Source organism: Piliocolobus tephrosceles, chromosome 6, assembly GCF_002776525.5.
Source record: "Piliocolobus tephrosceles isolate RC106 chromosome 6, ASM277652v3, whole genome shotgun sequence".
NCBI classification, from domain to species: Eukaryota; Metazoa; Chordata; class Mammalia; order Primates; family Cercopithecidae; genus Piliocolobus; species Piliocolobus tephrosceles.
The window spans coordinates 69,443,945-69,467,916 of record NC_045439.1 but is presented as its reverse complement, the minus strand read 5'-3'; the positions used below and the strand labels follow the sequence as shown (position 1 = coordinate 69,467,916).

The window sequence follows — 23,972 nt, the reverse complement described above, 5'->3', positions numbered from 1 at the left end:
CCAACCCCAGGAGGACCTCTGACAAATTAGAGACTATTTGGAAGAAAGCAGTGAAGATGACTAAGCATAGTACTTCAAAACCATATCATGTAAGGTAGAGTTGAAAGGACTGGGGATGTGTATCTGAGGGAAAAGCAGGCCCAGGGGATTAAACTATATTCTAATATGTGTCTGCCTCTCAAACAATTGCGAGCTAGATTGTGCTTGTATGGTTCCCGAAGTTTGAATTGAGACTGGTGGATGAAAGTTGTTAGATTCAATAATAAAGAAACAAGCAAAAATTCCAGGACTGGAAGACTTTCAAAGAGAAAGTGGCTGAGTTTATATGTATTCAAGTTCTCCACTCCTGACCATGTTCCAGCCAGGTGATGACCACTTTCTGGAAATACCGTACAGGAAATTCAGATTACCAAGATGGTTAGATGGAATGCTCTGTATTCATTGAACTTTCTTTATTCTTCATTACTTCATCACCCAAGAAGTTGCAATAGCTCCTTCCTTACTACTGTATCAAACCTAAACCCTACCTAACATAAAAAAATTAACTTCCTTTTATCTGGCTACCTTCTACTTATTCAACCATAGCTTTTCCCAAGGAGGGCCTCCCTGATTTCTTCCTTAAATCTAATCTCAAGAAAATATAGACAAACCCACAGAAAACAATATCTTTACATGAATGATTACCATGAATTCTGCATAAGTTTATTTTGATAAACTGATCAAAACAAAAATATAAAGCACTAAAGTTCTTTTTAGCTTGTGGTTGTAACTAGCAGTCATGCCAAACTTTAAGGATATAAGGGTAAGTTTTATTACAAATACCAATAAAGAAGAGTGCACTTATGGGGGGGAAATATTATATTTATTCTTCAATAATTTTAAGGTAATAAATAAAAATGTTGTAAATAAACATGGTACTAATATTATTATTGTTATATAGGTATATATATAAAATTTAGGAATGGATTTAGATGAAACTATCAGTTTACTTTTAGCATTCTGTTATAAAATATTCATAGAAATCTGGAGTTTAAATATTACATGACTCACTAAATATGAGAGAAAGATCTAACTCTCGTGTTGCATCTTCCCTTACACTTTATATTTTCTTAAAGGCAAAATCATCAGAATTCTTGCAAATTGAAGGAAAAGTTAAGCAAATGCAGAAATGTAAATCACCGAGACCAAGAAAGTCTTCAAAACCTCTTTGTGATAAAAAACTACGTGAAAAGTAATTTTCTTACATTTATAATTTTCCTATTGGAAGAGGAGTTATTCAGTAGCATTGAGACATGAAAATACATTTTTATAAAAGAAAACTAAATGTTTTAGAAATTCATATATGAGAGCTAAGTTAAACCTTCTCACAGGAAAAGTTGGTGACAGATTTTACAGTTAGTGCTTTTTTCTTTTCCTATTTTTGACAAATGTGCTTACTTTCATGATGTAACAATAACTGGAATAAAAATAACTCTTTGTGAGACTAAAGAAAATTAAATGTTAGCATGTTAGATTTGATATTTTTGGTCACTGTAATGCCTGATTTGGATCAATTGCTTATTATATTGGTTAATTTTGTTATGATAAAATAAAAAACAAGCCAACACAAAATGTTCATAAGCCATCTGTTTGGTAATTTAGATGGCATTATTTTTCTCTACTATTAATGTCATGCTTCATCCTCACATCCATAATTTTAATGGAGTTTCTTGTTACACAGGAATACAATCAGAATTTTAAATAATAGTGTGGAAATGCAATTTAGATTATGATTTACATTTTGCCAGTCACCTTGTTGATACTCAGATTTTCTCCTTATTTCAACACTAAGTTTTTAATGGGTTGGTTTCTTCTAGATTCTTCTTCATTTAACTCTTAATGGGGGTTTGAAGAAGCTTTAATTATTAGCTTTCGTTGTTGCTTAGGGAACTGAAAGGTATGCTGGACATGGAAGACAACCTTTTTATGGCCAGCTCAAACTTTGTAAATGGATATTACTCACAATTTAGTAGCTAAGAATAGACTCATGGGAAAAGAATTCCAAAGTTTATGAAACAGTCAAATTGGCATTTAAGTGACCCTGTACATACCATTGCTTATCTGCATTGCTTTAAGCTCATTTAGTTAGCAAGATTATGTATTAAAACAAATAGTGACAGCAGACAACAAGTATTTTACCTTCAATAAATAGTTACTGTCAGATTATCAATGAAGCAGAAACTGCTTGATTTTTTTTCTAAAAAACCTTCTGCATTTAGTGCATTAAGCAGAGTAGTATGGCCACACACAGAGTCAGAGTCTTTTCTTTTTTATGTCTTAGTGTTCCAAAGAATGACAAATAGTCCTGTTTAAGAAGAGTGTGCTATAAAAACACACAACCTTTCCTGAGCATGCCAAAAATATTTGTAGATCTTATTGATATATATATATATATATATATAGTACTGCTTTACTTCATTAAAACAAAAATTAGAAATTTTTATTAGAGAGAAATAGAATGAGATGCAGAGGAATAAAAGTCTGATATTTTTAAAAATTATATAGTAAAAAAGAGTCTTGGAAAAATGTTTCTGAAAGTCTTTTATTTGCTGTTCCTTTTTCTTTAACCAATTTTCAAGCTAAATTTTCTCACTAACCCCCAAATTAAATTGTATTCTTGGGAATTCAAACATCTATTGTAGCATATTGTTATTTAGGTCAATAACCAAGGGAAATATATTTGCTTAATGTTAATAGACTATAATGGGCACATAGGAATTCAGATTTGTTGTGATGCTTTTTAAAGAAAATATGAAAATCAGTAATGTAATCTCAAACACATTGTACTAGCCAGGACCTGTCTCAGGTAGAATGATGGTGTAGGTGAGCTTGACATCAGAGCACACCTTTTTTTTCCACCTCTATTTTAAAAGCCCTTTGTTAGGAGTCCAGAGTACCGGGGAGCCCTGGCTTTCTGGACACCCCCTTTCACTCCTCCAGTTAGGCCTCTTTGTCTCAAGCATTTCCAAATGTTTAGACTTACCTCTCTTTTCCTCTTTCACATGAACGCATTTCATATCCTATTTGTGTTAGGCCCTATGCTTTTTTGGAAATGCCATAGACCACTCTCTTTTAATGATTCAATAGTGTACGTATGGTGCCTGGCAATGGGTTAGGTGTTGTGTAGTGCAAAATAATAGTAACAACCTTAAAAATAAACTATTTCTTGAGATATTTCTACAGACTGGGAATGACACATCTTCTATTTTTATCAATTCTTATAAAGGCAAGAGTTAGGGATTTTCATCTTCATTTATCAGAAGACTTTTAAAGAAGTCAGTAATACAGTTGGCAAGTATTAGAACCAAGATCCTGATCCAGGCCCAGCCAACTCCAAAGTCTATATTCTTTACACCATGCTAATCTCTGAATCAGTCCCAGCCATATGAAGTGGTCAGTAGACAGACCAGCATTAACCCTCTAGATAAAGGGTCAAAATGGGTGACACAAGAGTAGAGCAGCTTACAAAAAAAGACAGTTTGTAAAAAAGAAAAAAAAGATAAAATTGGCAGAGAAGTCTGTCCTTGAGATCTTGTTTGAAGAATATTTAGACATGGACAAAAGGGTAGACAGCACTGTATCCGTAACTGAAAGAACTGACAGGTCTAGCCCTGTGATTTGTCCTGGAAACTGATGAGAATAACTAACTTCTGCCACGTGAGACACACTGTTCTAAATGCATTCACTCTTCTTTCTTAAAGCAACTGTATCCAGGACAAGGTAGAGAGAAATTAATTGACTTGCTTATGACCCAGTGAGAATTGTAAACAGTGTTTGAACCCAGGCAGTCTGACTCCAGAGTCTGTACTCTTCATCACTATTGCTAGAAGTAAGTCCAAAGGCTAGGAGCCTTGAAACATAGAGAAAGGAAGTTAGACAAATGCAGTAAGCAACAACCAATCAATGTGCTGGGTAAAGGAGCACTTAAAGGAGATCAGTCTGGTAGAATTTTGCAGAGGGGAATAGACAGAGGCTGCAGTGCTCAACCCAACTGGCAAACAACTTCCTGTGCAGGCTGAGGTGATGAAGGGTATGCTGGCAGTGAGGATGGAGAAGGAGCACACCTGAGCAACCCTGTGCAGGGGAGAAACTGTTTTGCATTGGATGTGCAGGTGAAAGAGAGAGGGGTCAAAGATGTTTTCTGTCTCCAAAATGAGAAATCTAGTTGAGGTAGTGATATTGGAAGTAAGATTTGGGAGCTCTCAGCACAGAGGTAATAGCTGAAACACTAAAGATGATTTTTCCAATGTACAAAGAAGAGTTCAAACCTCAGAAGTCACACTCAGTTCGGAAACTGGAGAAGGAAAACCAATGACTAAGTCAGATTATGATGAATTTGAGAGGTAGATGGAAATCTGGGATATTGCAGTTTTAAAGGCCCATGAAGGGAGAGCAATTTCAACATGTCATTCATATTCTCAGCTGTGTTTTGGGGTTCAGAAGAGAACATGATCTAAAGATCTGAAGCTGATTGGATTGGATTGGATTGGATGAAAAGAAGGTCATTTGGTTATGTAAGCTTTAATAGGAAGGTAGGGATGGAGTACTTCTGGAGAAGGACCACTTCCACCCAGAAGTCACTAATAGGCAAGAAATTTGGTCAATAGCCAGTAATGTTGTGTGTGGATCCCAGTGGCTACCCACTAATTTTGTGACCTACCCAAAATAAGGATAATTATACCTCCAATACAGCTTCATCGTGGGAATTAGAGAAAATGTGTGTAGAGGACCTAGCACAGAATCTGGCATATAGTAGGTGCTCAATAATTATTTGTTGATTGGATGACAGGTGGCACAGGGGATTAAGAAAGCAGATTTTGGATTGGGCGCAGTGGCTTACGCCTGTAATCCCAGCACTTTGGGAGGCCAAGGTGGGCAGATCACTTGAGGTCAGGAGTCTGAGACCAGCCTTGCCAACATGGGGAAACCTCATCTCTACTAAAAACACAAACATTAGCTGGGCGTGGTGGCACAGGCCTGTAGTCCCAGCTACTCAGGAGGCTGAGGCAAGAGAATTGCTTGAACGTGGGAGGTAGAGGTTGCAGTGAGCCGAGATTGTGCCACTGCACTCCGGCCTGAGACTGGGTGACAGAGTGAGACTCCATCTCAAAAAAAAACAAAAAAACAACAAAAAAAGCAGATTTTCATGTCATCCTCTACTTAGGAAAGACAGGAGAGACATACAAGTCCCAGCAGAGTGGGAAGCCAGATGCCACACTAACTTAGAGAGACCCAGAGTTCTATTAATGCTAGTTAATGGAATGTCCTACCTATATTGTTCCACTTCTTTAGGGACATTAGCGTTTGAGCAGAGTAGCAAAGGAGTAATACATGATGGCTGGATATGGTGTCCACAGACTGAGTTTCAGAATTCAGGAGAGAAGAGGTTGGGATGAGACTATGATAAAGAGTGTGTTTTTAGACTTGATGCTGAGATGCCTGTAGACTGTAGTCTGTAGAGGTGTAGGTTGAGCTATTCAGCAGGCAGTTGGATACAAGTTTAAAGCTCTGGACAATGGCTTGAGATTGTGATATTAAATTTGTTATATACCATTATTATAGTTTTAAATCAGATCTCCTATATTTATATATGTCTTTAGAACCTGAACTAAATTGTCAGCATAAATGTACTTTATATCTAAAGGCCACAAAATCATGAAAGAAGCCCACTTTCTTTTCTCTGTTGCAGAATTCCACAAGACTACTCCATGCCGCACCTTCATGATTTGTGCACCACCATCCCAGCCCAGGAACTGCCCACTGACTTGCGCCTGGCTTCTCGAGTGTATCACACTGCTAACAGGAAAGGCCACGATACCCTGCTTGGAAAATTTGGAACCTCTTTCTTAGATGATCGCTTTACAGATGAAGAACAAACAGATAGGTAAGAGTTCCACTGGTAATTTGATTTTAAACTGAATGCAAACTATCACATAAATCCTGCCTTTGAGTTCTAGATTTTAAAGACTTGATTCTGTTCTTGGACACTAAAGAGAAGGGAGCAGTTTTTGTTTTTTTTTTCTGCCGCTTCCTCAGGTATACAGTCTAGGTCTGTGTCTCTATTTCCTGATGATATTAACATGAACCCATTCCCAATTGTAAGGTAACTTTAGTATTCCCAGAGTATTACATACATGATCTCATTTGTTTGTCATCACAACTCTGGAGTACAAATGTGGAAATTGAAAGTAATAAAATTTAAGCAATTAGCTACACATAGACAATTAAAAAAATCACAGATTTGACACTTGGACCCAGTCATTTGAACTCGATTTCACCATCATTGGGCATACTTGGGTCCAGGGGTCACATACAAAAGTCATTGCTCTTGGAGTTCGTTCCCCTTCTTGGGTCTCACCTTCCTTTGGAATCTGCATATTCTTTTGTGGAGAGTGTATAATTTACAGCATCCTCAAAAGAAAGGAAAAAAGGGAAGGAACCTAATATTCATGCAGCAATAACTATATTCTGAGCACTGTGCTGTGTGCTTTGCATATGTTTCCTATTTAAATCTTCAACTGTAAGGGAGAAGTTGTAATTTCTGTTTTATTCATGAAGAAATTTAGGGTTCGTGATATCAGGTTACTTGCTGAAGTTCCTATCTCTCGATAGTGATTAGAATCCAGGTTTGTCTAACTCAGTTTTTCTCAGCCTTTACATTATCACCCACTTAAAGAGAATTTTAAGGCTTTTTTTTTTTTCTAATCACCCCTCCTGATTAAATTTTAATGTGCTAGATATACTGTATATCTGTTTATATACTATATAAATGTATGTCCTTTATAAATAAAAAGAGTAAGCTTTAATCACTCTGTGCTCCCCCCACCCAAAGCACCAATTTTTACCTCCAGGGAGGGATATCACCTACCCATTGAGAATGCTTGCTCTACAGTCTCTTGCCTTTCAGAAGCCTTGGTAAAAATACTGAAAAATGTACTACATGTTTTAAAACTATTACAAATATTAAATATTAAGTTAAATGGAAACTTTTTTAGTATTGTAATTTAACTATCCTGGGTATATGAGAATACTATTCTAAAATATTACTTTTAATGACACTGTCACAAAATCATTAGTAACCATACTTTTCATGGCATATTTTGAATGCATTTTCTCAAACTTGACTTCTAGTAAAAACTGCAACACTACTGCATTATTTCATGAATTAAAAATGACCTGGTTTCCCAGTGATTAGCAATCACAATTAGTTTCTATTTGAATCCCTAAAAGAAGGTCACTTTTATGTTTGTTTTCTATGTAGGCAAAAAAAATTTTAGGATTTATTTATCAATCATAATTTTATACATCTAAAGTCTTTTAGTTTTGCTTTATCAAATAAAATTCTTGAAAAAAATTGTGTATGAAGAATTTTTGAAATTTCAGAACTCCTCCAGTATCTCCAGTAGAAAACAGCAGTTCAGCATGCCATTCTTTGGAATGTATGTTAAAGCCTAAAGCTGGGAGTAGAAAATAAATACATAAACATAATCTAGTAGTCATGAAACTCTACTATTTTGAGTCATTCCCATTAGCACTATGCAAGCCAAGCATCATTTGGAGGACTTACAGCTTCAATTATTCATGCAAAGTGTTAGAAATGCTGGTTTCTTTCCAATTCTGAAAATATTTTTCTTCAAGTAGACCTCACTTTCTTTTTCCGAGAGTCAATAAATGTTCTATTTGATGAGGATAATTCTTGGCAATTTGTTCCTAAGTACCAAATAAGAAGTTAATTTAAGTACTGAATATTTAATTCTCCAGCATCTATCTCTTGAGGATTACCTTGCTAAACATAGCTTAACCTTTTCAAAATATATCTGTCTGCTGAGCCTACAAGTTCAGAGAAATGTATAATTTTTTTCTGCACTACCAAGTGTTCTCAAGAAAGGTAACTGTAAACAAAATGAATACCCTTTCATTGGATGACTTTTTGCAATTTTTTGTGCAATGATCAGTTAACTTCAAAGGTAGTAATACTTGTGGTTGTATAGTTTTAATGTTTCCTGATTTTGTTAATCATTATTTATGGCAAATACCAAGACTATTTTAATGGAATTGGAAGGGTATATACTTAAGTTTATTTGAAGTGTAGTGTAGTGTTCAAACTTAACGCTTAGTTTGCTAAACAGTAATTATGATGAGAACTATACAAATAATCTTGTATTGGCCATATTTTTGCTTTAAAAATGATTTGTGTGTTATATAGAGAAGTTTATAGACATTTAGTTCAAAGTTTTGGTATGGGATTTTATATTTGAGGCTTTAAAGTAGGGGAAATCATTAAAGGTATTTAAAGACTTAGATTAATGTTAATAACTTGGTGAAGAGCCTTTCAGATATCTCTTGTATATGTACATGTTTAAACCACCCATGACATTCTATAGCCTGAGTTTCTTCAATCAAGATTGTTTGTGAACATTTAAATTATTTCATGATATTTACTGCTTTATACAAAATTTTTTTTATAGAGACAGGTTCTTGCTCTATTGCCTAAGCTGGTGTGCAATGGCATAATCATAGCTTACTGTAACCTTGAACTCCTGGGCTCCTCCCACTTCAGCCTCCTGAGTAGCACTAGGCTAATTATTATTATTTATTTATTTTTGTAGACATAGAATCTCACTATGTTGACCAGGCTGGTCTCAAACTCCTAGCCTTAAATGATCCTCTCGCACCAGCCTCCTAAAATAATAGGATTACAGGTGTGAGCCACTGTCCCTGGCCACATAGTTACTGCTATAACCAAGCTATGGTGACACTGTTTATGCCAATTTATGACACTGTTCTTTTCCTTACACCCTTGCCAAACTATGATTGTTACTCTTTTTGAATTTTTTCTAATCTTTTATTATTTTTATTCATTTCTTGTAAGGTTGAACATATTTTTAGATGTCTCTTGGTTATTTGCTTTTTTCCTTTTGGGAATTACTAGATCACATTTTGTGGAGTTGTCATTTATCTCTTTTGTATTGTTCTGTGAATAATCTTTTTATATGAAAAATTTTAGTTATTTGCCATATATATTTAGATATTTTTTCAATTTGTTGCTTGCTTTTCAGTTTTGTTTTTGGTGTTTTATGCTATCAGAAATGTTTTAATGTAGCAATTTTTTAATGTGTTCCAGTCTTGATGCTAATCTTAGAAAGGGTGTTTATACATTTACATTTTAATGTATTCTCTCATATTTTCTTCTAGTAACTTTGTGGTTTCCTTTGGAAAAAAATTAAATAATCCATTTGTAATTTATTTTGATAAGAACAATTTTAAAATATAATTTATTCAATGAATCTTCTTTTCCTTACTGATTTGGAATGCTAACTTTCAAATACCTTAAATTCTGACATGTTATTGAGTCTATTTATGGATTTCCGTTCTATTTCACTGATTTGTCTATCTAAAACTACTTGTGTATTTCCTTGATTCACCATCAATGGAGAGTTGGTGGCAAAAATCCTGTCCTACAGACATTGGCTGACCTTTTCAAATCAGGCACCCCTTATAGCCAGCTCTTGGGTGGTGAGCAATGCCAGGCTATAAATCCCAGACTTAACCCTCTAGTTGACTTCAAATTAAAAAAGAAATTCCTAGTCAATTTTTGGAAAATATGTGGACAGATCATTAGTTTTATACATTAGAACAGCAGCAACAACAACGGAAAAACCAAAGCTTAAGTGTCAAAATTCAATGTTTAATTTCATTTTTGATTATTTTGTTACAAAAAACAATAAAAATATTTTAACAAATATACAAAAACATGCAAGCAAATGTGAAAATGAAAAACAATTAAAATTTTGCCATTTATAGATAACACTGTTAAACATTCTTAAATATAGGATTCCAGAGTTTTCCTTTTACAAATAAATCATATGGAACAAAACTAGAATAATACTATATGCATAATGTTTTGTAACCTAACTTTTAAAAACTTATGTGTAAACATCTTTCCATGTCAATAAATATTGATCTGAGTAATCAAATGATATGCCTAACTCTGTAGCAGGCACAGAGGTAGGCACTAGAGAGGCATCTGCAAACAAGAGAAACATAATCACTGCCCTCAGGGAACCTGGAGACCAGTGAAAAGAAAGGTGAATTAATTACTGTGAATGTGACAATTAATATGTAGTTGTGCAGAGTGCTTTGGAAACATGTAAGAGGAGTCCCTGATTATTTGGGGAGGTTTGAGGAAATGATACTGCAATTGAAACCTGAAAGATGGATAGAAGATAGGAAGGAGGAGGGGAAAGAATGTTTTAGGTCTTTGGTACTCAAAGTATAGTCCACAAACTAGCGGCATCACCATCACCTGGGAACTTGTTAGAAATGCAGGAAATTTGTATACACTTTGAAGTTTGAGTTCATGCTGTGGACAATTGGAATCCATCTGAGAACTGGAAATAAGTCCAGTATTAGAGAACAGGAAGAGCAGTGACACATTTGAAGCTAGAGCAGAGGCAGGATTTTACGGTTACCCTGTATGTGTATGTGAGGGCACCTGTGAGTGCTTGGGGGAGGGATTCTTAGTCACAGTAAATTGGGAAAGCATTGATAGGTTTTCTGAGGAAGAATGACATGATCAGGTTTGCTTTAAGATATCACAGTCCTTGTCTTCTCAATTGTGTTTGACACAGTTGATCACTTACTTTTCCAGAAGTCACATTTATCCCTTGGCCTTAGGGACCACTCCTTTCTTGGCTATCTTCCTGCTTCCTTGGCTATGACTTCTCAGTCCCTCCTCCTGGTGTCTCCTCATCTCTTGACTTCTCAACATTGGAGTGCCCAGGCTTACCAAGGTGATCTTATCCAGGACCATGGTTTTAAATGCCATTTATATGCTGATGACTATCAATTGGTAAGATAAATGCATAAGGATGTTCATCATATTGCTTTTTATAATAACTAAAAACTGGAAACAACCTAAGTGTCCATCATGGAAGAATTTTAATTGTACACTCAATAATGAGATGCATTGCAACCATAATAAAGAATGAGGTAGAGCTCTGTATTCTGAAAGGGTTAGAACTAAATTCAGAAACAACATGTGTATTATATAAAACAATTTTTTCTGTGTGTGTGAGAGAAAAATTCAAGAAACTGTTGATTGTGATCCTTTTCATTGTACACTTAACCCATAAAAATGAAAGCTACTTTGTTTTATTTTTTGCTTTATTTATATGGCATATATTTCCATTTTAATTTTAGTCTGTCTTAGTTGTGTCCCTTGTAGAATGCATAGACTTAAGTATTTTTTGAGCTAATCAGAATTTTTTTCTGATAGGTTTTTTTCTAATAGGTTGCGTCACCCCATATTCATTTACTGTCCTATCAGATGTACTTGGTATTATTTTTGTCATTTTGTATCTCTTTTTCCTTTTTTGCTTCTTTGCTATTTCCTATAATCTGTTTTATCTGCCAGCATTTGCCTATGTGTTTTTTGTTTGTATCATTATCTGATGTCTAATCTTGTGAGGCAGAAATCTAAAGCCAACCTGTTTTTTATTTATTTGCATGGAATATGTTTCTCCTATTCATCTTGATGCTTACAGAATTTTTATGTTTTGCTTTAAAATGAACAGTTTCCCTAGCATATGTTTGAGAGTGGATTGCTTTCTAATTAATTTTTGGGGGTACATGGAAAGCTCTTCTTGTATGCAAATATAGTTCTTCACTATTAGACTTTTTTGTTTTATGTTGAGTAATGTTTCTATTCTATTTATTTTGTGCATTTCTTCAGAAATATCAATTAGCTCTATGTTGGATATTCACTATCTTTCCTCTATATTTATCATTGTTTTGCTTAGATTTATCTCTTAAACCTCTGTTCTTCAGTGGTTTCATTTTCTGTGGTATAAATTTTAAAAAAGTCCTTCTAATTTCCATTGTGAGACTGCTATGACATTTACAGATTTTTTTCTAAATTCTATCAGTCTCTTAAGAGAATCTCTTTTGTTTATCTGAATTTTATTACCTCAAGAAACAAAGCAGAATCTTTCTAAAATATTTTTGTGTCCTATAATAAATCTTTCCCAAAAGGATGTTCTTTCTGTCACTTTTTGAATGCTATATTTCATTTTTGTAGCTTGGAGACTGTCTTCACAGAAATCATTTTGGGTTTTTCTGTGTACTCAACTTTGAATGAAGGCAAATTATTTCTGGCTCCCCAAAGTTAATATTGGCTAGATTTACCAGGCATTTTTTGACTGTTTATCTTGGAGGTATTAGAATAGTACTTTTAGATCTTAAGTAGGAGAACCAGAGATGCAGGTTTATGTTAGCAGTTGAGTCAGTCAGAATCCTGAAAGGCATTGGGGGTGGGATGGGACAGGATCTGAAAAATTTGCCTCTATAGTTTCTCTCTGTGATTGTTAAAAATATTGTACTAAGGGTGACCTTTTCCTATCAGGCTTTCTATATGGTAGATTACTATAAGCTTTTCTTCTGTGCATACACATATGTATACATACATTTTATGAAAATGACATTATAGATGTTATTTTGATAACATATTCCTTTGAGGATATATATCTATATATAAAAATAAAAATGTAAGGACACATATATGAGTAATTAGTTTGACTTACTATCTCTACTGATGATAGCTTACAAATCAAATATTTAAGGTGTGCTTTTATTTGAAAGATTTTATGCAAATCCTTCAAATAAGGTAGTAACATTTGTTAAAAAAATGGAAAATTGGCCGGGCGCGGTGGCTCAAGCCTGTAATCCCAGCACTTTGGGAGGCCGAGATGGGCGGATCACGAGGTCAGGAGATCGAGACCATCCTGGCTAACACGGTGAAACCCCGTCTCTACTAAAAAAAAATACAAAAAACTAGCCGGGCGAGGTGGCGGGCGCCTGTAGTCCCAGCTACTGGGGAGGCTGAGGCACGAGAATGGCGTAAACCCGGGAGGCGGAGCTTGCCGTGAGCTGAGATCCGGCCACTGCACTCCAGCCCGGGCGACAGAGCGAGACTCCGTCTCAAAAAAAAAAAAAAAAAAGAAAAGAAAATGGAAAATTATCTAACAGAAAAATGCATTGAAGTACACATCATTTATTATATAATTTTGTATTAATAACAACTCTAAGTAGTCAACAAAATCATTTTATTTCCCAAATAAAAAATACAGCATAATGATTGACTAGTCTATGTTTATGTAGCTGGTAACAGCTAGGATTCAAACCCAGGTCTTTATAATATTAAATGTGGTTTTTATTATATTCTACTGCTTTGTGTATTTGTGAAAGGCCCTTTCATTTTTTCTCTTTATGCTTAATTTGTATACTCACCCTCATTCTGTTTTTAGGACCAATTTGACCTAATATAGGAAGAATCTGAGGAGCTTAGTTGGATAATCTGTGTGAAGCATATTTTACTTGCCCTTGGTGGTTTGTATTTGATCAATTGTGAACCAATTTTGGAACCTGGGCTTCTGCTTATACAGGATGAGGATTTTATCTTACTATTGCTTGTTCCCTCCTAGGAACTGAAAATCCTGTTTTGATTCTAGGCCAAGGATATGGCCTTGGTCATTGTGGGAGACTTCTCTGATGTTAATTACTGAAAGATTTGCAGTCTCTGAATATTGCCTGGTTTTGTACTTCCTATCACTGGTTGCCCCCCACCCAAATGTGCCGTCATCTCATGCTAAACCTTTCTAATTGTAGTACACCCAAGACCTGTGGTCTGTTACACTTCTTTTGTAATACTCTGTTCTGTCTCATATGCTTTATATTTCCTACCAGTTTAGGTATCTGCGATTGACCTTCCCCCTACCATCTGTCATTTCTCAATGATCAGGTCTAATCCTGGCCCCACCCCTACCCCTTACACGGTCTTGTTCCTTGCTGCACAATCCAAGCAGTGACCTAAGGTATTACACCAAAGAACATGAGAATCACTGTGTGAGTTGGTGATATATGTCATAGAAGTACATTGAACAGAGTTATAAGAGATCTTAGTAGTTCCCTAGCCTAAACCTCTCATATTATGGATGAGGAGACTGAGGCAAAGTTTTGCACTCTATGTCACAGTTGGTGGCAGAGATAGAACTGGAATTAATAGTGACCTAATTTTAAATTTCTGTTATATCCACTTTGAACAAATAGCCCGGTCAGTATGTCTTTAGCATGTTTTTAAAAATACAGTTTGGGATGACAAAAAATCATTTCAGTATGCACTATCAATGTCTGGTAAGAGTTAACACTTGTGTATTTCTGTTTTTACATGGAAATACCAAAAAAGGAATTATTTGGAAATTTGTCTGTTTCCATAATTACCAGTATGTGAAAGCTGGATTTTTAAAAAAGTAAAGCAGTATCATTCCACCAGATGTCACTGTTTGCATGTAGCAATGAAGTTACAATGATTACAAATAAATATCCCCCTCCCCAATCACGTTTTGTAAAATGTATATATATACACATATATATAGTTATACACTTACTCTTCTATAGACTTGTTATTTTATCAAGACTATATTTTCTGATCTTTTTAAAACATACGAAGTGTTTATATGCCTCTGCTGTAGATTTCAAAGAAAAAAATTATAAAAGACTAAAGAAAGTTATTTGTAGATTAACATTTTCAAGAAGATGAAAACCTAAAGCTTTTTCCAGACCTTGGCGTATGCTTTTTAAACAACATTCTCTGTAAGTTAATGTTTTTCAAATTGTGGATTGCGACCCAGTGAGTGGGTTGTGAAATCAGTTTAGTGTGAATCAGTTTGCTATGAGCACTTTAAAAACGGTATCTAGAATAGAACCATTGCATGTGAGATTGACTTTGATGAAACTTTTGTATGTGAGCACTCTTCAAATTTCCCTGTATACATCTTCTATGAGTTACCTAAGAGTGACTGTGATCTACATCCTGTGAAGCCTCTTGCAGGCTTTTGTACACCGAAGAGCAAGATAAATTTGTTAAGGAAGAGATAGTGAAGCTGTGATGGAGAACCTGTCTGTTAGGGTCATGCCAAGGTAGGGGAGGATTGCTGGAGGGAGATCCCTTCTCCATGCTTCACAAGATGTAACTCACAGTCACCTTTATGTAACTCATAGAAGATGTGTGCAGAGATTTTTTCAGAGTACTCACAACTTAGAACAAATGTTTTCTAAACTTCTTTAACAGCATCATACAATCAGAAATACATTTCTCTCTCTGGCCTCATGGGATGCCAATGTGGACCCAAAAGGAGGTTTAACTTTCACTCCAAGAGAGGTGGGCTTGTTTCCTTCATTCAGCTTCCTCAATGATCATAAACAATAGTGGTTATAATATCAATCACTTTCTTGGCATATTCTGTGTGCAAGCCTCTTCACACACATGATTTCTAAGACATTTGACTCTGAAAAACTCACTGTTGCCATTTGTAAATGAGGAAACAGACTGAAGAAGGAAACAGCACAGTGAGGGGCCCAAATTCTGTTTTCTAACCTCATTCCAAAGGCTCACTCTACTATATCAGTGATTTTTAGTCTTTCTTGAAGATAAGAGTCATCTGGGTTGTTTGATAAGTTTGTCAATTCCCAGGCTCTATCACAAACCTACTGAATTAGAATCTTCAGAGAAGGGGTCTGGGAAGATGCAGATTTGATTTCATCCCAGGATATTCTTATGATTAGGCTGTTTTAGGAAAGGTTGAGTACCTTAGTGGTTCTCCATCTTCAGAGTGCACAGAATCACCTTCAGGGTTGATTATAACACAGATGGTTAGGCCTCAGCTCCTGAGTTTCTGACTCAGGTCTGTGGTGGGCTCAATAACTTGCATTCCTAACAAGTTCTTATATGATAATAATGCTGCTCAATAGGGAACACACTTTTGAGAACCCCCAGCATCTCATGCCTTACCAGTGATTCTGTTTCCCAGGGCAGAGTATGGGGCTGGCTTTGGCTGTGAGACTTTTCTTACTCAGCCAAAATTCAACAATATTTATTTAGTACCTACTTCATTCAAGTATTTGGGAGACAGAAAATGAGTAAGTCTCACTTTTTCTCCCAAACAAGCCTATGCTCTACGGTGAAAAAGGCATATGGAATAGAATGCAGTATATTGTATAATGAAAGAGCAGATGAAATGCAACAGGGAAACCAAGGAGTCAGACATGAATCTGGGCTGGGTAGAGGAGGATTTGTAAAGGTCTGGTGGAGGAGTTGAGATCTGAAGGTCTTGCTGTCATCATTCTCCATTTCCATAGCCACTCGGTACTATAATGGCCTATTGATTTTGCCTGTTTCCCCTATTGCTCCTGGAGTAATCCCAGCACATAAGGCATTTTTTTTTTGCATTGCAAATGTAGCTTGGGTGGGGGGTTGGGGGAAGGAAGCAGAGTTGCCAAAGTAGATGGTGCCCAGACTGTGAAGGACCCTGACTGCCAGAGTCAGGAGCTTGGGTTATGTATACTGTGTGTGTATAGTCAGTGAGATGTTTGGAGAGGGGGTGACTGATAACAACAATTTCAGGAATATGTGGCATGGATTGGAGGAGGGAGGGTCTGGAAGTAAGGGACCAGCAAAGATGGTATCACAGGACTCAGATGAGAGAAGATGCAATGAACAGGAGAGACATCATGGAAGGAGAATGAACAGAAATAGTCATTACTGTTGGGAGTGAGGAAGAGATTGGTAATGAAGAGATTTTCAGTCTGAACCACTGAGATAGTGGTGTTTTCCAGAGAGGACTCTAGAAAGGGTTGGTTCTTTTCTCTGGGCAGAAAGAAGGAAGCAGGGAAAATCTGGATAAAAATTTCCAGGTAAGTGCTTCATCTTTGTCATACAGGAACATAAAGGCTAACCTTAGGTAAGACGTTCCACCAAGGCCTCCATTCATGTCTACCAGAACTATGCACTCTAGAATGTCCAATAACCTTCACTTTCTTCCAACCAGTCCACATTTCTGTTTATTTAGCGTGCTTTTGGAATGTGAAAGAGCAAAAGACAGTAAGCTGTAAATGACTTTTGCTATCCTGTTTCTGGCTTAGAGCCACAGAAAAGTACAGCAGTGCTTCTAGATAACTTGTTAGTCACCGCTGTCCTCAACACCATCTCCTTCTCCTCCCAGCCTATCTTAGAAATACTTATTGATCCTGATGTATGTATTCACTTGGCTCATTCTCTTAGTCCCTAGACTTTCCCCTGTTCTTTTGTTTTTCTGGATACACTGGAATTCTGCTTCAGAAAACAGAAACATCTTGCATTAGTCTGTTCATATGCTGCTAATCAAGACTGGTAATTTATAAAAGAAAGAGACTTAATTGACTCAGTTCTGCAGGCCTGAGGAGGCCTCAGGAAACTTACAATCATGGTGGAAGGGGAAGCAAACATGTCCTTCTTCACATGGTGGCAGCAAGGAGAAATGATGAGCAAAAGGGGGAAAAGCCCCTTATAAAACCATCAGCTCTTGTGATAAATCACTCACATCATGAGAACAGCACTATGGGGTAACCACTCCCATGATTCAATTACCTCCCACTGGGTCCCTCCCACAATCCATGGGGATTATGGGAACTACAATTCAAGGTGAGATTTGGATGGGGACACAGCCAAGTCATATCACAGCTATAGCTATTTTAAGCAAAAAAGGACTTAGTAATGGGAATTTGGTGTTTTAAAATCAATGAGAGGGTTAGAAAAATGGGGCGTTAGGTAGGGAGAGCTCCTGGGGATGACTCACAGAGCATGTTTAACTGGCTGCCTAGGACACTGCTGCTCCTGACACAGGAAGGCGGCATATCTGGAAGCCAGCACTGGCAACATACCACCTTAACTGAGATTCAGGGATTAAGTAGCCTTTACTGTCACAGCTTTGGACTCTGGAGCCACACTGTGTCTGTTTGACGTGCTCATTGGCAAAAAACAAACAAATAAAAAACACAACTCACAAAGTCGTAACTTTACTGAAACACTGCTACAGAAGAACTCAACATTGTCATGACTGTACTTGCCAACAGAAACATCAGAACCTTCTGCCTTCTAAATTGCATTTGGTTAGTGGATTCTAAATAATATCTAGAACACTGGCTTCAGGAGAGTTTTTTTTTTTTTTCAAGATAGAATCTGACTGTTGCCCAGGCTGGAGTGCAGTGGCGCGACCTTGACTCACTGGAACCTCCGCACTCTGAGTTAAAACAATTGTTGTGTCTCAGCCTCCTGAGTAGCTAGGACTACAGGTGTGTGCCACTACACCCAGCTAACTTTTGTGTTTTTAGTAGAGATGAGGTTTCACTTTGTTGACTAGGCTGGTCTTGAACTCCTGGCCTCAAGTTATCTCCCTGCCTCAGCCTCCCTAAGTGCTGGGATTACAGGCATGAACCACCATGCCTGGCCAAGAGAGTTTTACCTTACCATCCTTGGCAGTTCAGAAAAGCACATTAGAAGGAGGATGGAATGGGTGTTTAGTGGCAGTGGTATTCACCTTGCTGGGAGTAGAGTTTTAAACTCTCTTTGAATTCAAGTATTTTAGTAGGTAAGATAGGAAGCTTTTATTCATGACTCTACTCTGACAAAGCCATATCTTCTCCAGCCTGGCTCTGAGTGGGTCTACTTCTTAATAGCAGGAATGATGGGATTTGAGGATTTCAGTATACTATTAACCTGCTGTAATCAGTTGGGTTTTTGTATGCTTAATTTTCACATTCGGTAACTCATAAAGTGATTCTTCATATAATAGTGTATCAATAAGTTAGAGGAAACAGTAGCTCTAAATGCTTCAATGTGAAATTGATATATCTATAATATGTATGTGGCACTTGACTATGTATATATTCTTGGATATTTTGTCTTTATGTTCATTTTATATTTATTTTACAGTTAAGTATTACAGTACAAAAGTTAATGTATTTTTAAGCCAGTCTATAGGTCAGTAATTAATGACACATTTTACCTTCAAATTTTGATTTATCTCATCTCTTTAGCTTAATCTTGTATTGATAAGTTTTGTTCCATATATATTCTTATGTATATGTAGCTTGTAGTCTAAAAGAAAGACTTGATGCCTGAACAGTTTTCTGTTCATCCCAGCAAGAAAGGAAAACCATAATGTGAGAAGGCACTTCTGCTTAGGCTAATGCTTTGCCCCAGTCCAAGAAATGAAACTCTGTGTGTATATGTGGGCTTGGAATGGGGAATAGGTGAGAGATCAGAAGGTAGAGAAGGTTTTTTTTTAACCTCTTTTGTAACTAGGCTTTCATAGGGTGAGTTTATTATTCATAGGGTGAATTTATTATTCCAGTATAATGAAACAAAATCATCATAAATATTACTACTAATATGTATTAAGAACCAGATATTAGCATTTTTTAGATTATTTCTCATTTTGGATTGTCTGACTTCTATACAATCTCTGTTTAGTGCAGATATCAAATGTCCATGTGTTTATTTCAGTGGAGTTATGAAATGAGGGCAAACATCTTATGCTTTGTCAATTACTTAAAAACAAACTTATCGTTCTTATCACATTGTAGAATATTGTATGGAATTCCTGTTATGGATGACAACCAAGAATGTGTCCATATTCCTCTGACACCGCAAGGGATACCACCTGAATTGGCACAAGGAACTAGAGAGCGTGCTCACAAACCACACTTGCAAGTCTTGGGAGAGAAAGTAAGAAACTTTCTTTAATATGAGTTTTTTGTACCTCACAGGTCCTCAAACTTTTTGGTTTCAGGAGACTTTTTTCACTCTTAAAAATTGTTGAGGTCTGGCTAGGTGTGGTAGCTCATGCCTGTAATCCCAGAACTTTGGGAGGACATAGTGAGAGGGTTGCTTGAGCCCAGGAGTTTGAGTCCAGTCTGGCCAACATAACGAGACCTTGTATCTACAAATAATAACCCAGCTGGATGGCACACGTCTGTGGTCCCAGCTACTTGAGAGGCTAAGATGAGGGAATCACTTGAGCCCAGGCAATGAGCCGTGATTGCATCACTGACCTCCAGCCTGGGCAACAGAGAGAGACCCTGTCTCAAAAAAAATTATTGAAGACCTCAATAATTTTTTATGTGAACTATATCTATTAACATGCTAGGAGGCCAATAGAGCCTTGGGGAATCTGAGGGACTATAACAAAAGATCTAGTATTTGTGTTATCACAAAAGATGGGGAGAGACTGAAAAGTATTGAAATAAATTATATCTGAAAAGTTACCAGTTTGGCAAAAGGCAGAAAGCTATAGATTCAGGAGCCTGAGCAAATCCCAAACTGGAAAAATCCAAAGGAATATAGAACAAATCGCATAATATTCAAACTTCTGAAAATGAAAGATAAAGAAAAACCAAACATCAATCTAAGAAAAGTGGGAATGGCTATATTAATATCAGATAAGATAGACTTCCAAGCAAGGAAAGTTCTCAGAGACACAGAGTGGCATTATATTAAGATAAAGAAAGCAACAAAAAAGAAAGGACATGCTACCTGTAGGGGAAAAACAATTTGAATGGAAATGGGTTTCTCATGAGAAGTGATGGAGGCCAGAAGTAAGTGGCAGAACATTTTTCAAGTGCTGGAATAAAACAACTGTGTTCCAGAATCCTATGTCCAGAAAAATATCATTTAGGAATGAAGGAATCAAGACATTCTCAGATAGAAGAAAATTTGTTGCCAGCATACCTATCCTAAAAGAATGGCTAGGAAAAGTTCTCTAAATAAAGAGAAATAAGAGACAAAATCCAGGAATATGTAGAAGGAACAAAGCCCACGTAAAGCAAAAATATGGGTAAGTACTATAAAACTTCCTTCTCCTTTTGAGTTTTCTAAGTTATGTTTGCCCATTGAAGCAAAATTTATCATGCTGATGTGGTTGTAACAGAATATAGAGGAAATATTTAAGACATATTATATGTCTTAAAGAGACATAAAGGGAGGTGAGATTTCTACATATCATTTGAACTAGTAAAATAATACCCTCAGTCAATTGTGGTAAGCTATATTTATAAAATGTAATACTTAGAGTAACAATTTAAAAGCTATGCAAAGAGATACACTAAAAACACTATAAATAAATAAAAGTAGAATTCTAAAATATGTTCAAGTAATGTACAGGAAGACAGGAAAAAGAAAACAGAGAAACAAAAGAAACCAGACAGAGCAGACAGGAAACAAAACCTAAAATGACAGACTTAAGCCCTAATTTAAATGTAAATGGTTTGAATTTAGCAATTAAATGACACAGTGGTAAAATGAATTAAAACACATGACCCAGATATATAATATTTACAAGAAACAAATTTAAAACATAATGATATAGCTAGTTTGAAAATAAAAAAGTTAAAAATACACAAACATCCATCAAAGAAAAGTGGGAATGGCTATATTAATATCAGATAAGATAGACCTCCAAGCAAAGAAAGTTCTCAGAGACAAAGAGGGCATTACATAATGATAAAAGTGTCAGCACATCAAGAAGACATGCCAGTCCTAAAAAATGTATGCACCAGACCATAGAACTGCAAAACATGCAAAGCAAAATCTACGAAGAGGAGATTTTGAGAGGAGAAATAGACAATTCCACAATTATAGTTGGAGAGTTCTGCATTTCTCTCTCAAGAATTCATAGAACACTTAGAAAATCAGCAACAACCTCATCAACCAGTAGGTTCCAGTAGAAATTTATAGAACACTGTACCCAACAAAAGCAGAATGCATGTTCTTTTCAGATGCCACGAAACATATACCAGGATAGAGCAAATCCGTAAGGGACTAAAACTAGAAATCAGTAAGAGGAAGATAACAAAAATCTCCGAACACTTGGAATCTAACAGAATCTAACTCCAAACAGTACAACTATGAATAAACTATGGTAAAGGAGAAATTGCTAGGAATTTAAAAAATACATTGAACTGAATAAAAATGAAAATACAGCATATCAAAGTTTGTGGAACATAGCTAAGCAGAATTTATAGCACTAAATGTTTTCAATAGAAAAGAGAAAGTCTCAAATTAATAACTTAAGCTCCCACTTAAGAACCAAGAAAAAAAGAGCAAAATGAACCAAAAGCAAGGAGAAGGAAGGAATAAAAACAGGAATCAATGACATGGAAAACAGAAAAACAGTAAGGAAAATTAATGAAAGGAAGAGCTAGTCATTTGAAAAGATCAGTGAAATTAATCTCTGGCAAGACTGACAAGAAAAAAAGAAAAGCCATAAATTACCAATATTATAAATGAAATGAGATGTTACTACAGACCCTGTAGATATCAAAAGATTAATGTAGGAATACTATGAACAACTCTATACACACATACATTTGATTACTTAGATGATGTGAAGAAATTCTTAAAAAACACAAACTACCACAACTCACCCAGTATGAAATAGATTATTTGAATAGCCCTATAAGTATTAAGGAAATTGAATTATTGATTTATAGAACATTCCACTTCTCCTAAATATGTAAGCCCAGATGATTTTACTAGAGAGAATTCTACCACACATTTAAGGAACACTTAACACTGATTCTATACAATCTCTTTAAGAAAATAAGAGGAGGGAAGACTTCTCAATTCATTTTTTGAAGCTAGTAATACCCTAGTATCTAAATTAGGCAGTAAACAAACAAACACACACACACACAAAAGGAAGAAAGAAAAATGCAGACCAATATCCTTGCTATGGTTCAAATGTTTGTCTCCTCCAAAACTCATGTTGAAATTTAATTGTTATTGTAACAGTATTGACAGGTGGGACCTTTAAGATGTGAGTAGGTCCTTATGGGTGGGAAGAACGCTATTAGAAATGGGCAAGTTCAGCCCTCTTTTTCCCTCTTGGCCTTTCTGCCTTCCCCATGTGAGGACATAGTAAGAAGGCCTACATCAGATGCTAGTGTCTCGATCTTGGACTTCTTTCCAGCTTCTAGAACTGTGAGATAATAAATTTTTATTCTTTATAAATTACCCAGTCTCAAGTGTTCTGTTATAACAGTGCAAAACAGATTAAGACAACTCCTTATAAATATTGGATATAAAAATCCTTAACAAATGTTAGGTCATAGAATTAAAAATACATAAAAGGAATTATCCACCATGACTTTAGGGAATTATTCCAGAGATTTGAGGCTGGCTCAGTACTGGAAAATCAATCTTTGTAATTCATCATTTTAACAGAATAAAGAAGAAAAATTACATGATCATATTAATCAATGAAGAGAAAGCATTTGACAGATTTCATCACCCATTTTCATGATAAAAATTTTCAGAAAAATAGGAATAGAGGGAAACTTCTACAGCTTGATAAAGAGCAGCTACAAAAACCTACAGCTAACATAGTATTTAATGGTGAAAGCCTGATTGTTTCCCCACACCACTCTTATTCAACATAGTGCTGGAAATTCTAGGCAGTGCACTAAGGCAAGAAAGGGAAAGAAAAGCTTGCAGACCAGAAAAGAAGCAACACAGCTGCCCCTATGTGCAGATTGTCTACATAGAAAATTCTGAGGAATCAGCCAGGTGCAGTGGCTCATGCCTGTAAGCCCAGCACTTTGGGAGGCCAAGGCGGGCAGCTTGCTTGAGCCCAAGAGTTTGAGACCAGCTGGGGCAACATGACAAAATCCCATCTCTACAAAAAATACAAAAATTAGCTGGGCATGGTGGTATGTGCCTGTAGTCCCATGGCCTTAGGGCTTTCTGGGAGGCTGAGGTGGGAGGATCACCTGAACCTGGGAGTTTGAGGCTGTGGTGAGCCGTGATCATGCCACTGCACTCCAGCCTAGACAGCAGTGAGATCCCCATGTCAATAAATAAATAAATAAGTTCTGAGGAATCTGTATAAGAAAAATCTCACAGAACTAATAACTGAACTCAGTAAAGTGACAGGATACAAAATAAACATGAATAATTCATTGTATTTCTATGTATCTATAGATGAACATGTACTGAAATATATACTGAAATTAAAACTGTATCATTTATAATTGCTTAAAACTGAAATAATTAAGTGTAAATC

The 23,972-nt window shown here is 36.1% G+C and overlaps 1 protein-coding gene across 1 annotated transcript in view; it reads left to right on the top strand.

Moving 5' to 3' along the window:
* TTC6 (tetratricopeptide repeat domain 6) overlaps positions 1–23,972 on the top strand; it is a 217,135-nt gene that overhangs the window by 92,658 nt on the left and 100,505 nt on the right. Inside the window, exons 6-8 of the mRNA XM_023189672.2 lie at positions 1,116–1,231; positions 5,729–5,923; positions 19,498–19,639. Of these exons, the coding sequence (XP_023045440.1) occupies positions 1,116–1,231; positions 5,729–5,923; positions 19,498–19,639 (453 nt within the window). The remainder of the gene's footprint in view (positions 1–1,115; positions 1,232–5,728; positions 5,924–19,497; positions 19,640–23,972) is intronic.